Source organism: Hypomesus transpacificus, chromosome 2 (genome assembly GCF_021917145.1).
Source record: "Hypomesus transpacificus isolate Combined female chromosome 2, fHypTra1, whole genome shotgun sequence".
NCBI lineage: Eukaryota > Metazoa > Chordata > Actinopteri > Osmeriformes > Osmeridae > Hypomesus > Hypomesus transpacificus.
Window position 1 is genome coordinate 10502226 of NC_061061.1, and position 17490 is coordinate 10519715.

At 45.5% G+C, this 17490-nt stretch overlaps 2 protein-coding genes across 2 annotated transcripts in view; one reads left to right on the forward strand and one right to left on the reverse strand.

The window, feature by feature from the left end:
* Window positions 1-6906, forward strand: part of si:dkey-22o22.2 (neural-cadherin) — a 97485-nt gene extending 90579 nt beyond the window's left edge. The window contains exons 28-34 of the mRNA XM_047042419.1: window positions 1354-1534; window positions 1722-1888; window positions 2003-2267; window positions 2494-2674; window positions 2828-3081; window positions 4042-4199; window positions 4388-6906. Coding sequence (XP_046898375.1) covers window positions 1354-1534; window positions 1722-1888; window positions 2003-2267; window positions 2494-2674; window positions 2828-3081; window positions 4042-4199; window positions 4388-4990 — 1809 coding nt within the window. The 3' untranslated portion in view covers window positions 4991-6906. The remainder of the gene's footprint in view (window positions 1-1353; window positions 1535-1721; window positions 1889-2002; window positions 2268-2493; window positions 2675-2827; window positions 3082-4041; window positions 4200-4387) is intronic.
* Window positions 6907-9046: 2140 nt separating this feature from the next.
* Window positions 9047-14537, reverse strand: ccne2 (cyclin E2). The gene is made up of 12 exons (XM_047034964.1): window positions 14428-14537; window positions 13463-13523; window positions 13275-13350; window positions 13107-13157; window positions 12520-12665; window positions 12091-12226; window positions 11825-11971; window positions 11593-11688; window positions 11284-11418; window positions 11021-11132; window positions 10659-10816; window positions 9047-10446 (listed from the first exon to the last, which is right to left on the reverse strand). The coding sequence occupies exons 2-12, from the start codon at window positions 13474-13476 to the stop codon at window positions 10339-10341; spliced, it is 1179 nt and encodes a 392-aa protein (XP_046890920.1). The 5' UTR covers window positions 13477-13523; window positions 14428-14537; the 3' UTR covers window positions 9047-10338.
* Window positions 14538-17490: the final 2953 nt, after the last annotated feature.

The window sequence follows — 17490 nt, forward strand, 5'->3', positions numbered from 1 at the left end:
GTGTCTGTGTGCTGTGTGCTGTGTGTCTGTGTGCTGTGTGCTGTGTGCTGTGTGCTGTGTGTCTGTGTGCTGTGTGCTGTGTGCTGTGTGTCTGTGTGCTGTGTGCTGTGTGTCTGTGTGCTGTGTGCTGTGTGCTGTGTGTCTGTGTGCTGTGTGTCTGTGTGCTGTGTGTCTGTGTGCTGTGTGCTGTGTGCTGTGTGCTGTGTGTCTGTGTGCTGTGTGCTGGGTGTCTGTGTGTTGGGTGTTTGGTCTGCGGGGTGTTTTGGGTCTTTTACTGTAAGAAGGGTGGTAAAGAGTGTGTGTTCGGTTTCTTTGTTTAGACTACGAAAAGGATGATCGTGTGTGTGTGTGTGTGTGTGTGTGTGTGTGTGTGTGAGTTTGTGTGTGTACTCTCAGTCAGTCTCTTTGTGCGAGCGTTCCGCTTGCCAGTAGCTGAGAATCCCAAGGGAGGACAGTTGGACAGATGGTTGGTTTGAGCGGACACGCGTGAACCATGGCCAAAATGCTACATTCAAAGACCAAGTTAAGAAATAAATCAGAGGAACATCTTTGCTAAGAAGACCGCGTCAAGAACATTTCCACCATAAACTCCACCCCAAAGCAGATTAGCTGAAGTGGGTTGACGTCATAGCCTCGTCAATGCTGCAAAATATATCAAGGGCAGAAATGTGGAATGGGGCCGGCAAACATTTGGGCTCAGACGATTGACCATATTCAAGCCTTTTGGTTTACAAAAAGGCTGACGTGATGGCAGCCATCTTGGATCTGTGTTATAACTTTAATGGATTACAAAGTTACTGATTAAGTTCATTCATTGAGCTGTATCTAAATATATTTTCTTTAGAGTTATTTACATATGTAATTGTATTACAATTTGTGTGTTGATGATTGAGAGAACTACATCCCTATTGTTGTATTGGTTAATATTGAATTACGCCTTTTGACTGCAAGTTCCAGAATGCCTTGCGACAGGAAGCGGATAGAACGCGCCAGTTATGTTCAGATGAAAAGTGATTAACCTGACTTTTTGCTAGCAACTTACCTTTATTGTTCTGTGAAATCTCTAACCGTTAAATGTAACGTGAACAAGTTTTCTTACTAAAAGAAACTTTCATTTGAAACCCAACGTCCCGAGTCATTACCTTTTGAAGATAGTTAATTTAAAATCAGAGTGTGGAAATCAAAGAGAATCCACCAGGAACACTGCTGGTCGAACAAAGTGTCACGTGTCTCAAGGACATGTCACATTGTAAAGTATGTTTTAGCAATGAATATTGCCCAACGTGTTCGTTGACAAGTATGCTAATATATCCCCGCCCCCCCCCCCACACCCACCTGTCGTCTCCCTCCTAGGTGTACGACCTGGCTGCTCCGGGGGAGAGCGTGGACAGCGCCCCGGGCTGCGGCCTGACCGACGGCGTGTGCATGACCGCTGGCGGGCCCTCGTGTGGCGTGCACGCCACCTGCCTGGGCGAGTGGGGCTCCTTCAGCTGTGACTGCCGCCCTGGGTACAGCGGGCACAAGTGTGACAAGGGTGAGGGCAAGACAGTGGCTCTGTGGTGTTGTGTGTTGTCATCGCGGGCTCGGGCTCTGTTCGAGCGAGATGTAGCTTTGTTGGAAGGCGTTGTAGGTTGGAGACCATGGGTGTGTGTGTGTGTGCGCATATATGTGTGTGTGTTAACCCAGTTCCCCTTCTCTGCACCCCCCCCCCCCCCCCCCAGCTCTACCAGAGTGGTCGTTCGACCAGGACAGTATGCTCCGTTACCAGCTGAGGGGCGGAGGCAGCCCTCGCCGCACGCACCTCCAGCTCCTCCTTCGCACGCGCTCCGCCTCGGGAACCCTGCTCTCCATGACGTCCCGCGACGCCAACGAGTTCATCGTCCTGGAGGTCAGTCCCCCCACCCGGGACGTCACCAACAGGATATGATGTCATGACGACGTAGGATCTGTAGCCCAAAAAGTTGTTTACACAACCTACAAAATGTGCGTTTCGGCTCCTCAGATAGTAGACGGCCACCTGTCGGTGCGTGCCAACCTGGGCGACGGCTCTCACTCTCTGCAGCTGCCCAGCCAGCGGGTGGACGGAGGCCAGTGGGTGCAGGTCAGCCTGTATCGCCACGACAACGTGTTCACGCTGCGTCTGGAGCAGGGCGGGGGCTCGCGGGAGGCGAGGGCGCAGCTGGGGGGCAGGCGGGAGATGGTGGTCCACCCCTCCAGCGTGTTGCTGGGAAACGGGCCCTCCCCCGGGCCTCACGGCGACTTCCAGGGTAAGGATGGATGGATGGATGGATAGGTGGATACATGGATGGGCAGATGAATGGAGGGATAGTGCTCTTTTTTCTTTTCTCCCATCCTCTTCTCTCAGTCTGAACCTCGTCTTCCTCCTCTTCTTCTGCTGGTCGTTCCCTTGCTCTGTCTGCCCCCTATCTCACAACAGAGTACACAGAGTACAATAACTCTCTCCCTCTGCTCCGCCCCCCCCCCCCCCACCAGGCTGTCTGCGGGACGTGAGGCTGAACGGCCACGCCCTCCCGCTGGACGGTCAGAGTACGGAGTTCAGCACGGTCCTGGAGCGCAGGGGCGTGGCCTCGGGCTGCCACTCAGACTCCTGCAGCAGCAAGCCCTGCCGCAGCCCGCTCTACTGTGTGGACATGTGGAGGAAACACCAGTGCAGGTACACACACACACACATTATTCATAAATGGCCAAATGACTTGACCGAACTGTCTATATATAGAAGATGCGCACACAACCGCTTCTCCCCCCCCACCGAACACACACACACTCCCAGAACTCCGTACTCAGCCCCTCCTCCGCCCCATCCCAGGTGCCCCGGAGGCCAGGTGGCGGTGACGGACGAGCCGTCGGGCCTCCAGCGCTGCGCCCCCTCGCCCTGCGGCCCCGCCTCCTGCCGTAACGGCGGCACGTGCCAGGCGCTGTCGGTGGACAGCTTCCAGTGCCGCTGTGCCGAGGGCTTCAGGGGCCAGCGCTGTGAGGTGGGCCAGGTGAAGGCCCAGCGTCTGGCCGCCCTCAGCCCCAGCTCCATCCTGGCCATCAGCATGTGTCTGCTGGTCTTCTTCGGTGAGTACAGACACGCCAGGGGTCGGCCACAGGACCACTCAGAGCAGCACGACATCACTTATTTATGTTAGCCTATGAGGATCTCTTCTTTTTTTTTTATAACTTATTCAAACGTGTTTTTACATAACTTCACATGTGCACCCCCCATAAAGAAGTGCCTTGCCGTGCCTTCGTTTGCAAAACTTGGAAGTTTTGCGGGCGACCGTGTTTGGCAAGCGCCAGTTGACCAAGAGCTGTCCAGTGTAGAACGAGGAGATGTTAGGAACATTGTGCACGAGAACCGCAGTCTCGCCATGGAAACCGGGGAGGGGAGGGGTGGCCTGGGGGCACGGGGAGGCATCAGGGGCGAATCAAACCACCTCATGCTCTTGATGGAAGAGGTAGGCTTCACTGCCTGGGCTTCACAGTTTCACCGTGGCTTGACGAGGCTCAGTGACGTCCCGGGCCTCTGACGGGTGCGCCTCGACTACAGGATGTGTTGTCATGAGCGACTTGAGGCCGGTCGGCCCCTGAGAGGTCCTGCTGCCAGTGCTGTCGGCCCCCGACGCCCACGTCAGGCGGATCCCATCTCCACGCCGGGAAGAAGGGGGGGGGGAACTTGCATCAGAGAGAGGGGAAGTTGCAGAAAGAGACAGAATCAGAGTACAGCTACAACGTGTCAAGCGAGGCGTCGGAAAGAGAGCGAAGCCAGTCGGAGAGCGTCTTCAAGTCGGGGGACTCTTCTGACGGGGGAAGATGAGGAGAAAGGAATAGAGTGGTTGCCTGAGGGACAGTTGAGGGCCTCAAAGAATAAGATCAAAGTGAAATGACAGGAGTTGTTACTCTGAAACCAGTTTGTGCTTGCTGTGTACTTGAGTCACACCCTAACTCACTGTTTCCATTTCTCTGGTATTTGCCCTTGGTATTTTCCACTTTTTCATCCTTCCCTCCGTTATTGCTCCTCTTGTCTACCTCCTGTAGCTGTGCTGGTGGCGGTGACAGTGTGGAACCAGAAGGGCAGTCGCAGTAAGTTCCAGAAGCGCGGCGTCTACCACATCCCGGCGGAGCACGAGAGCTGGGAGGACATCCGCGAGAACATCCTCAACTACAACGAGGAGGGAGGCGGCGAGCAGGACCAGGTACACTTACAAACACACACACACTCTCACACACACAAATGAAGAAGACCATCGATCTAGCCATACATTTGTGGGCGTACTTCCAAGATGTACCACTGGATGGCTCTCTCTAACTGTTATCCTGGCCCATAGTATTTCCCGGGGCGACAACCCCCGTTCTAATGACGCTGTGCTTTGTGTACGTACAGAATGCCTATGACATCACAGAGCTGAAGAGGCCCCTGTGCTCCAGCCTGTCCCAGTCCTCCTCCTGCACCACCGCCCCCCTCATCAAGTCCTCCCAGGGCTCCCAGGAGGAAGTCCACCCGGCTGGGTCCACGTGCAGCTCGGGAGCCCCCTACCTCCACATCCCCCACCACCACCACCACCACCACCCCCCCCACCACCACAACAGCCATCAGCACGCCAGCGAGGCCAGTGACGCTAACAAAGCGAGCTGCGCTAACACGGGCTCCCACGGCCACATGGACTTCAAGAGCTACGTGGCGCGCATCATCTGGGAGGCGGACAGCGACAGCCAGGCGCTCCCCCCGGACAGCTACCACGTGTGGTCCGTCGAGGGCGCCGGCTCCTCCGTCGGCAGTCTCAGCTCCCTGGGCTCGGCCATCTCCCACGGCGACGTGGCCGAGGCGGAGCCCGGCCCGAGCCACGACAGGCTGTCCCTTTGGGGGTCAAAGTTCGAGGTTCTGAGCCAGATGTACGAGCGTCCAGGGCTGAATCTGACTTACAGGGACGCCCTGAGTCACAGCCAAAGGAGCCACAGCCAGGACCAGCTGCCCCAGCCTCACTAGGGCTTTGTGATTGAGCGCTCCCGCCGTGCAGGGCACTACCCCCCCCTGACTCGGTGTCTGCCCCCCTCGTGTCTGTGTGAGGTCCGTGAGTGCTGGTTGGTCCTAAAGGAAACAAAGCACAACTGAAAGGGGTTCCTGTTTCTCTGCCATGGGTCTGCATATAAGCTTTACGTAGCAGGAGTTTACAGTTCTCAGTACTGATATGGGTTTATTTATTGGGTTTATTTGTCTCTGTGAAACATGACATTGTATTTATTCTGTCTTTGAACCGACATGGGAGTCACGTTTCTACATGTCATTCCTTTTCTTTTTTTGTAATATATATTTGATCTACTTGGCTCCTTAGGGATTCTAAACTGTCGTGAAATGTTTCTTTGGCGATGTTGTCACTAAAACCAGAGATTCTTTGAGGTTGATTTGAACATTCCACCATCACCAAATTATGTGGTGGGCATTTCAGTTTGTGCTTTTGCTATACCTGACTGAAAAAAAAATGATATTTCACAAATTCTGTCAAAACCAGATATTTACTGTCATACTTCAAATGAGTTCTGCCACTTTATTTCCTGTATTTCAGCAGGTTTAGTAAGAAATGTCTATACTCAAAATCTATTTTAGAACTATTTTTAACTTTTCTTTTCCTTTCATCCATGGACCTGTTGCACTAGTGGATTACAGTTACTGCAGGATCCATTTGCCAAAAAAAACTAAACAAAATAGGTACGAATCTTAAATAACAAGAATTTAAAAAGCCTGGCCTTCTTCCTGGGTGATATAAAACTTGATCTCAGTATTGCAAACGTGTATGATAAAATATGACAGTATGTTTCAGATAGAAGAAGTGACTTATTTTTATACTCAAAACCCCTTACTCGAGTCGTGTACTATGTCGGTGTGTCTTTAGAGGGCATGGTGGGCCGAGTTTTCTTTTCTGCTACTTCTAGCTTTATGTTGGTTATGCAGGCGACGCCAATCATTTGGGACATCTCTTCTGTCTGTCGTATCAGAGACGAGAGGATGCAGTTCCCCCCATGGGGTCGCTGTGACAAAGTCTGATGAATGTATCGTGCTAGTGGAGCCAGGGAATGTCCCCACGGGTAGAGCCTCAACGTTGGGATTGTTCTAGAAAAGCAACCAGTACAATCAGAACAATAGTTTTGTTGATAACTGTTTTAAATGGGCACCAATTGTAACGGTTCCATGTTTGTTGCCATCGTAGATAGGTTGGACAAGATAACATTGCTCTCCAAAACGGCCTCATTATTAATAATATTGGTCCCTTGGGAGCCCTCGTCTGGCACATAGATCATGTCTGTAAAGCAGTGCTACAATCCTACTACAGCTGTTGGGGTAGGGTACAAATGATGACATGGACCATGTTTTTATACACTCTCCAAATTGTGTTCTTCTCTTTTAACTTCCAATTAAGACTTATTCCACTTCTGTTTCGTTTCCCTCCCCCCCCCCACACACACACACACACACACAGACAAACATGTTTTTCAGTCTTGTTTGTTGAGCGTCACCTCACCCTGTACCCAAAATACAAGTGTCCCTTTAAAAATCGGAACTTGAGCTATGCATCTGGATCTATCATGACAGTGTCATTTCAATGCGTTGTTCTGCACCAAATGTGATTTAGAGTGACATCCATCGTGAAAAAGCTTATCTAAGAAACAGCGATGCTGATTTGCATCATCGAGTAATTAAAACTCGTACACAAATGCACACGCATACACTTGTGTGGAGCCATAGCTCACAGCTCTTTGCTCCATGATAACTAGCCCACATGAACTCTGCAAGCCGACTCAACTTTGTCCTTTCTTAGTATGTATATATGATGTAAATATGTGTATGTTTTTAAGCAACCTAATGATATTCCTTTTGTATATGACTTTTAATAAAAACAAGTTTCCCCAAGGCATGTCACTGGGATTTTTGGCTTACTTTCTCCTTTCTTCACTTCACGCTAATTAATAAACACGTTAATGGATTAACAAAGTTTCATGGCTCATTAGGAAATATGAACTTTCTGTAATACAATTTATTCGTTTGGCCACAGATATCCAGCATTATGATGTAAAAGATTTAAATATTACTACTCTTGCTCACTAATTCATACTCAATTTACAGATGTTTTTAAAGAGCCATATTACAACTTATTTCTGGACAGAATCATGGAGGTGCAGGGCCTTGGTGACTCACTGGGTAAGGCACATACCATATGTGCTGAGGGCCGAAAGTGGTGGTTCAATTCCGGCTTGGTCCAGTTCTGCACGACTTCCTCTTTAACTGTTTCTAGCACCCAAAAATATAAAATGTTTATATATGCCCCCCCCCCCCCTTGCCCCAAATAACATGCACCAGGTATAATATACCAATGCACCCAAAAAAAAAAAAGATATATAATTCTGCGTCTACCATCATACACATCAATATGAATTTTTGTGAGAAGTAGAGATGTCATAGGTTACCAGCGCTCTCTTGTGGTGGTGCAAAGTTATTGCACTGTTTAAACCATTGACCTAGTTTTAAGGGCAAATCTGCTTCAGAAGTCAGCACATATTTTTACATCTTGTACTATTTATAGTTCAAATTATGTAACTGTTAGAGGTAGTTGTACTACTGAAGTTCTGTATTTAAATATTCAGCTGAGGACAGTTATGCAACCTGGCCAAGTCTTGAAAGTTATGGTAAAAACTTCAACTGAGTTATTAATGTTTGGGAATCACAAAAGTTCGCAAAGCCAATGTTACAAGATACCTTAAATAACAGTGACAGATTTAAAGTGAGGAAAGCGTAATAACGTGAATATTAAAATACTCATGCTGTGTGTAGGACTGGATCCTTTTGTTAGTGAGTTTTGGAGGAACAGGGATTAAAGAAAACAGGCTGAAGCGGGGGTTGGGGGGGGGGGGGGGGTATCAGTAGCACGTAGAACTTCAGTCTGGGAGGCACACGCTCCCAGGCCAACACAATAAGCCTACTCTCTGAGGCCAGCAGCTTCGGTGGAGAAGGCGAGGCATGGCTGCTCTGACATGTCACTGTCTGCCTTGAACCCCACCCCCACACCCTGCATTCTCACACACACACACACACACACACACACACACACACTGGCCTAACACCAGTGAGTTACCAACCAAGCTGGGGTAACTAAACTCAAGTTCATTGGTACTGTTACTGCCAGTATTTTGTGTGGGTACATTTTAAAAGACGGGTTGGGTGGAAAATCTCCTGCATTGCTCTGCACTGTCTATGTACTTCAAACACGTCATTTGTCTTAGTTTGGGTGTTGTCTTATTAACTTCCTTAGTCCTGTTCCTATCTCAACACCCAGCATTCAATTCACATTTGTATTAGAGTAAACATTTTTCTACTTCTCACATTCTAAGGTTGGTATGATTACTTGTTGAAGAACATTACTGCCCCCTCCTGCTCTCCACCCCCATGATGCTTCTTTCTGACACACTAGTGGTAAAGGATTCCTCTGTAGTAAGTGAGCCATTCTCTGTCAATGTTGGGATCCCAGCCCCCATTCTGAAAACACTCCTTGGGAATCTTAACAATGGCTTGAACGTTATAGAAATATCTACATTAAGATAATCTAGTTCTAAATGACATTCCATAACATACAGCCCAGTTTTAATATTCATTAGTGTCCATATTGTGTTAGAAGTTGATCTTCCAATCTAGCAGCTAATTGTATTTCCTCTTCCTGTACCCTCAACTCTAACAACTTCCGACCAATTTCGTTTTCTGCCACTGAGGAAGCTGGGTGTGAGGCCGACACCTCACCCTCATTCAAGCGGTCTTGTCATCCTCCCGATTGACTCTACCCTCCGTTTTCACAACCTTAAGTACTGAAAGTTTACAACTGCTCCGACCATTGATCTTGTATTTATTAGGCTATAAACCCAGTGTCTTGACAGTGTAGTCACACTTCCAGCACTATACCAACATAAGTAAATCGAAAACTCATCTCAGAGGATTAGACACGTTCTTGAAAGCATGGCTTTCAGAAACGAAAACCACAAGCAACATGTCTGGGTTCAATTTCATTTTATTCATAGATGTGGAAGTCCAAAATAAAAATTACAATTCTGTTCATTTATGTACAATAAAATACACATGCTCTGTGGTTGTATTTATTCACATGGTTCTTTGTGTCCTGCTGTGTTCCACTGAGGGCTACTGTTCACAGGGTGGCAGGACAACAAGAGCAGCCATTTGGAGGTGTGCTATGAGGTTATCATGAGTTTACTTTACTTCCAGAAAAGTACATTGACCAAAAAGGCACCTTGGACAGGCTTGGCTAGTGCAATGCACCCCAATACAAAGTTCATTTGTTTAAAAAAATATCATAAATACCACTCTTCCCATGAATTAAATATGGTTTGCCTTTGGCAGTGTTCAGAATTCATAGCTACAGACTTACAGTATGCCTACAGCATGAATTTTTTATGTTAACAGACAACATTTTAATACTAAGGCATATGTAGTATAAACACATCAAGGCTCATAAGATAAAATGATCCACAAGTAGGTTGGTTTCAGAATTCCACCTACACCAGTCAAGTTTTTCAGGAATCTAACAACACTGTTGCAACAGTGACACAGGAACAAGTGAGTCACTTAAAAACAATGTTCGGGGTATGTTCAAAACCTTGTGTGTTCAGCAAGGTTGCAAAGTGTTGATGGTAAACTGTTCAGGACATTCACATGGCTTAGACAGCCATTATTACACAGCTAGCACCAAGACTTCATTAAGTCATATTGTATTGCTGAGCCTTTTCAAGGCATATGGAAACCTCTGCTCTACAGCACAACATGCCTGAGAAACAGACTTGGGTGTAGTACCATTTCACTTTCAAACTAACAAACCTTGGTTTCAGAGACCTTGGAATAAAATATAAATGATTAAATACCTCAGGATTTTCAGCTTCAAGTGACAATACAGAACAGGTATTCCTGAATCGACTCATTTAGTCAACTCAAACCAATCCCTGATTCAAGTTCACATGTAGAGCTATGACTCCATTGTAGCACCAAAAAAAAAAAATTTTTGCCTGTAAAAAAGGCAGAAAATAAAACTCCTGGATGAAAGTACTGCATATAGTCTGATATACAGCTTGGTACAAAGCAGAAAACTCATTGAGATACAAGTCATCCCATTATCCGATTGGTCAGGTATGGATTGTGGGTAGGTGGGTGGGTTGGGGTTTCCGATATTTCCCGGTATCTGGTTGGTCAGGCACCAGCATAGCGATTGGACCGTCCGTCCCCACCCCCCCTCATCTAGTTTGTTGAACCTTTGGCACAAGTGGACGCTTGAAGCTCCTTGCACTTCAATGACTGGTTGGTTTTTCTGTGCTTTTGGGCGGGGTTAGAATTCCGCCAATCCCAACCGGTGAAAGTCTGTCTTTGCTGTCCTGCTGCCTATGGTGAGCTTCATTCTGCAAAACACAACATTATTAGTAAATGACACAAGAATAAACACGGCCAACTCGTAATTCAATGCCTTTTGAACAATCGGCCACAAAATGGCTGCCGTGAATTACCAGGGGGAAAGTCATTTAGTGACACTACTCTGGCAGTCAACCCCACACAACTTCCACTTCATAGCGTTACATCCCACCACCCCCAAACGGTCTCCTGCCCGACCTACCAGCATGGAGAGGTAGTCTGCGTGGGTCTGGATGTTGTGAAGATCCTCTGGCTTCACCTTGTCAAAGCGCTTGAGCTCGACTCGGGGCAGGGCCCGCACAGTGTCCATGAAGGGGCTCATCCACTGAACGCAGGGCGCTACACTGTCCCATGTCACTCCTGTAAGATCAAACACGACAGTGTTACTCAATACAAGGCTGAGGTAAGGAGCAACACATCACTATTAGAATCATCATCAGTTGGCATTCTCTTAATATATTGGAAAATTCAAACCCATAGTAACTCAGACATTGATTTTATTTATGTTATTATCTAGTAGCCTTATATCAGTAACTGATCTGGGGGTTTGCTTCAAATCCTTACCTGATACTTTGTGGACCACCTCATACGAGACAAAGTGGCAGAAGGCTGCTGCAGCCAGTATTCCATACGTGTAGTCCAGGGAGTTGATGTCCAGAATGCACAGGTCCAACAGCTGAAACAAGAATCCAAACAGCAAGTTGAGTCGGCAACAAAAAAAAATACGGTTTTGAAAAGGAGGAATAAGGCAAAGACGGACTCCCTTTCTCAGTGCAGTGTCGGGAAGAGCAGATCACGAGGTAAATGCGAGCGTGCGTTCCTCCTACCTGTGTCATCTGTATGTAGGTCTCCCGGGAGAAATGTGGGACCAGGAAGTTGGTGCCGTCCTTCTGGGCCTCCACCTGAGAGTAAAGCTTCAGCCACGACACGGCCGTCTCAGGGCACAGGTTCCAGTTCAGCCCCTGGGTGAAAGGAACAGGAAAGACTCTAAAACACATCGGTGTGGCCTCCGTACAGGAAAGCATCTTTTTTCTCAAGTTCCGTCAGCTGGTTGATTTGATCGGAAAATATCAAATAAATGACGAATCATTGGGATAGGTTGTAAAAGCCTGTGTGTGGCGGGGTGGCGATCTTACCTTCAACATGACGAGTTCCATCTTTAGGATGTCGTACATGTCGCAGGCTCCGTCTGTGACGTAAGCAAACTCGTGGACCTTTGGCGGGTAGATCTCCTGTGGAGGGAGAGGACTTTTAAACCGACAGCCCTTTTACATGCGCAACCGACATCAAACGTTTTGAATGCTTTTCAAAACTGGATAGAACACAATTGGGAGTGAGGGGGGGATCAAAGACAAATGACAGACGTACCTCAATCTTTGAGGCGATGAAGAGGGCGGTGATGCCTATGAGCTGCAAGCAGTCTTTGTCCACGTTCTCCTGCGTCACCATGAAGCGGTCGAAGAAGTCCTGAGCTAGGTAGGCCGTCTGCCTATGCAGGCAATACACTTCACTGACCTACATGCGCAAGAAAGGGCAACAACGCATTAGTGGTTGAGAGTGCAGCCATTTTGTAATGACACCACTTACAAAAGTAGTTCATTAGAAGTTTGGTTTCAACAAGCGTAGTCACGTACCTCAAAGAGCCAGTCTAGTAGAATGGCCCTCATCTTGAGCTGCAGGTTGGGGTGCTGCAGAAGATAGTCTTTGTCGTGAACATATTTCAGGTCTTTGTTCAGCATCTTGATCCACATGTCATCAGAACTGGCCCAGCTTCAAGGGAAGAGACAGATCAGTTGAATTGTCATGAGAATAGGAAAATACTATTATATGCTGAACATGCATCTATTGGAAAGCTGTGCAATCGAAACAGTGGAGCCATATACATGAGGGGGGTAGAATATGCAGCAGAACCCATCGGGGTTCTCAGAAGTCTAGTCAGGGGTGGGGGGGAAGTGTTTCGAAACAAAAGACCTAAAGGTGCCTAAACAAGGGAGTGCTAAAAAATGCAACAAAATAGCAGAAACTTGTTTGAGAATTCTGATTTACACAGACAGTCACACTACCTGAGACAAGGTAGAGGTGATGGCTTGATGAAGATATTCTTGAACCTAAACTGCTTGAAGCCAGAAAGGTCAGCCGTTGGTTCTAGCTCTTTGTGTGGCGTTTCAACAAGGGCACATGGGCTGGCTCCCTCCTTCGACCACGGATTCTAGAGGAGAAATGCATGATTTCATTATGTCTTCTTGGTAATTAGTATTTAAAACATGCATGTCAGTTAGCACCACAAACACTGTAGAACTGCTGAAGCATAAAAACTAATCTGGTATGCATAGAAAGAAAATGTACGAAGCACGATTACAGTAAAGTTGCCAGTATCGATGCTAATTAACTGGGCGCATGCCAAACAATGAATACAATGAGATTTCATTAGGATTAGGCGGGCGTTGGTAAAAGGGAGGGACAAAAATGCTGGACCAGTCAGGAGCCCGCGCTGACCGACCCACTGACACAGATCTCATAAGCAACAAACACTTATGATCATGTACTCTACTAGCTCGTAGATGACAGGCTGGAATGTGGCGATATTAATTTTTAGAGAGCATACATAATGCTTCAGGCATGATGGACCATCTGCAAAAGCACAACTAACCTGTATTTCATAGCTTTGTTTCTTCGTTGCGGATGGCATCTTTTTGGATGGCTGAAAGTTAAGGAACAATTAAATTAAGCAAAACTAGAAACTACCTCACAAAACTAGTTGCTAAACGTTGAGTAAAACCAGTTGGCTAAAAAACCAAAATGGATGATTAGAACTAACCTGGGACTTTCTTTTCCTTGTGACCCTGTTTTGTTCTGGTGCGTTTTCATCTCTTGCTTGCAATGTGAGGCGACCACTAAAATGCATTTGGTTTAAATATTAGTTTGTAAAGCTACAATTTGTGGCATTAACTGAACTTAATAAACATTTTGTCAACATACGACGCATAAGAGTCAACTCGTCCATACCTGCGTCTAGACATTGTCGAACGAACGTTTTAGTTGAACTGAAAAGTTAACAATAGTAGAACTGAAAAGATAAAAAATAGTAAGTTATTCAGAGTTTGCATTGTCTTAAAAATTGCATTTAACAAAATTCCTATACCAAAACACATCTAAAATAACATGGCTAGCAAATGCATTGCGATCATGACTTTTACCCGCCGGTAAAAACTAGCTGCAGGAAAGAGGGGGTTGTGATTAGTTGCTTCCCCATTTTCTTCTAAATATACATACACTGTTGCCATCAGACCGTTTATATTTACATCATGACGACAACATTTCGTAGTGATAGTTTGTTTTTAAAAAAAGAGTCAAATTGCAATAGATGTGATCATCTGACATAATCCAAGTACGCGCCAATTTATACAACCTAAGCGGGAGGATTTCGAATCAACAAAGTTTGTTGGCTAAGAATCCATTATAGACTTACACAAAGTCTGGTTAAATGTTAAATGACTTGACGGCAAGCGGTGAAATTAACTTAAATCATGGTGTTAGTTAAAATAAGTATGGTATAAATCCGATATCTAGCCAGCTATCAGAATCAGCCTCACCAACAGCAAGCTACTAGTAGCTGCACGATAGAGCATAGTTTGTACGACTATGTTTGAGTACTAGTATGTAGGTAGTTAACTTAAACAAGATACCTTTCGTGTCAGATGTTATCATTAACCATTTACTGTACAAACACTTTCTGGAACTAATAGCCTGTATTTTCAAACAGCTGCCCGCCTGTGTCATAGTTTAGCTAACTAGCCGCTAGGTCTGTACTGCTGGATGGCCATACATCCAGTTTGTAAAATTACGAAACGTAGGGTAGAATAACGCTTTGCCAATAGACAATGAAGGACTCCCTACAACAACAAATGGATTGTCATTTTTAATCAGTTTTCTGTCAATATAGAACAGCAAGAGTATATGGTGCGCCTTACCTGGTTCAGCAGAAAGAATCAATGAATGGATCAGCTGGCGCGGCGGCGCCAATCTTTTTATCTGACCAGTCTATGGCAACTGCGCATGTGTGTTCCCGGTTTATTTAAAGGCGCTAAATGTTCAAAAAGGAATTCTAGTTCATATAAGTAGACAAGGAAACATTGGTAAGACCTTACCCTACCGTCAGTTGAATTTCAAAAGATGTATTTGGTCTTATGTTGGCTATCCTCAGAATCGTGTTTGACTGTATGGTAGTTGCATAGTGAGCGATGGGTTTACTGCCTTGTTTTATACATTAAAACGTGTTTTTTTATTTTCCGGTTAATCTTAAACGATATTTTAGATGTTGAAGTAACATATAGTATAGCTTACGTTTGTGATTATCACCTGTACTTGGTGATATCTCTCAGTTTTATCTGTCTCTAAAACACTTCCGTATTATACATCCATAAATGGGAGGGCTTTGTCATTTTCTAAGCCAATAAGAAGAGAGTTTGAAGAAACAGCGTGGCCTTTCCTTCAAAATGTAAACAAACTGAAGGATAACTGCACCTTGGCAAGTTTAACGGAATTTCGCAGCATTCTTTTCCAGGCTAGCTATCCCAAACTTTCGGCCACACTACGTTGGACAACCACCAGTCCTAAAATGTTTGTGCTGTCCAGTTTTCTGTCTAAAATAAAGTGTTGTCTTATGTGAATTATAATTTGACGTTTAAACACTATATCGGGACCAGAACTAACATAATCATAATATTTGCACACATAATTTCTTCATGATACATCTTTATAACATTGTATCGTATATTATTATTTATTGTAGTAGATCATTCAGTAGAGCTGCACCACCTCAGGGCCGCCCATCCCATTCCCACAGAACTATCTACGGTGGCCCTGAAGTGCAAATGACACCCCTTAATATAAGTACTTCCCCCAAATGAAAATACTCCCCCCCAATACGAGTCAACTCCCCCAAATCGGATGACTTGTTCACCTCCCCCCAATACAAAAACGCGCTCCCCCCCAATACGAGTCAACTCCCCCCAAATCGGATGACTTGTTCACCTCCCCCCAATACAAAAACGCGCTACCCCAAAGGGAAAACGACATTACATTAACTCAAAAACACATTACATTAACTCTGAACGGAAAGGGTAGGTACTACACTTTAGCGCTGATTGGATGCAGTAGGCTAACTGACAAGAAATAAGAAATTGATTGACAGAAGTACAAAATGCAATAGCCTGATAGTTACGTGCACCAGGACATTTATTTGGGTATCGAAGCATGTAGCATAGGCTACGTATGCAAAAGCATAAATTGCAGTGTTAAACGTAAACATCGATAGCCAAACAACTAGTCCACGTAACTCTGTCATTATCATGAAATTAATCGTTTTGATTGGAAGGAAAGAGGAAACATTAATGTTGACAATTCAGAGTCATTACACTAGCCTACTCTTTATTTTAATCAGGGTCATTCCTATGAAATAATCCTAGATCTGCTGTTAACGTTTCACAATATAAGTAGGCTAGCCTATGCGCACGCTAAAAACGCAGTTGAAGGAAGCAGGACTTTTCAGAAGAGACTAGTCTACTACAGAAGAATGAAATGCCACAATGACAGAGTAACGTGGACCAGGATAGTTGTTTGGCTATCGATTAATACATTTAACACGAAATACTTTTGCCTATGTAGCCTACTATTTGCTACATTCTTCTATAGCCAAACACATGTTCTGGTGCACTTAACTCTCCCAGGCTATTGCATTTTGTACTTCTGTCGATCAATTTCTTATTTCTTGTTAGTTAGCCTACTGCATCCAATCAGCGCTAAAGTGTAGGACCTACCCTTTCCGTTCAGAGTTAATGTAATGTGTTTGAGTTAATGTAATGTCGTTTTCCATTTGGGGGAGCGCATTTTTGTATTGGGGGGAGGTAAACAAGTCATCCGATTTGGGGGGAGTTGACTCGTATTGGGGGGGAGCGCGTTTTTGTATTGGGGGGAGGTGAACAAGTCATCCGATTTGGGGGGAGTTGACTCGTATTGGGGGGGGGGAGCGCGTTTTTGTATTGGGGGGAGGTGAACAAGTCATCCGATTTGGGGGGAGTTGACTCGTATTGGGGGGGAGTATTTTCATTTGGGGGATGTACTCATATTAGGGGGTGTGGTTTGCACTTCAGGGCCACCGTAACTATCACCCTGTAAGAGTATTTATTTATTCATTACTCCAGTCCCAAACTATGGAGGATTATAGGGGCCAAAACTAAATAAATAAATACTTGGATAAATAAATAATTATATAACGCAAAGCTTAAATAAATGACACAAAATATATAAATGTTACATGTATTTGTGTGTATATATATATATATATATATATGTTTACGTTTTCATGTGTTTACATTTATTCATTTATACTTACATTTATTCATTTATACTTACATTTATTTATTTATACTTACATTTATTTATTTATACTTACATTTATGTATTTATACTTACATTTATCCACGGTGAAACTTCCTGCAGCAAAATAAATCTGTCGTCCCCACGTCACCAAGTCAGGGGGCGGGTCAAAGCCTCTGATTGGTGAATGAACAGTGTTACACACCAGGCAGGCTCAACCAGTCGATCAAGCTCTCTTCAAGCTAGAGGGATCCTCTATCGCCTCACTCTACAGCTGCTAGGGGTGTGCGACACTGCACGATGTGGTATAGATCCGATACCAAGGAGTAAATACAGGGCCAGTATTGCCAATACTGATACTTTGGGCTTAGAAAAGCAGTGGAGGGGCAAAGTGAGTTTGAGCGAAGTTAGACGGTGTTTGCACAACCACTATGATGTAAAGGGAGTTGTGTACTCAGTGTGGAATGAAACGTATGTATCGATCTTATCACGCTATCAATCAGGCTATTGATACCAACGTTGGTATCGATAGTTGCCGGGTTTCCCAACCCGGCCACTGTCGGTCTTAAGATCGATATGCCCACCCCTATGCTGTATCATCTCGCTGAGGATCGTGAACACATTTTCATTGATGTCTGTGTCAGTTAGGGCCAATA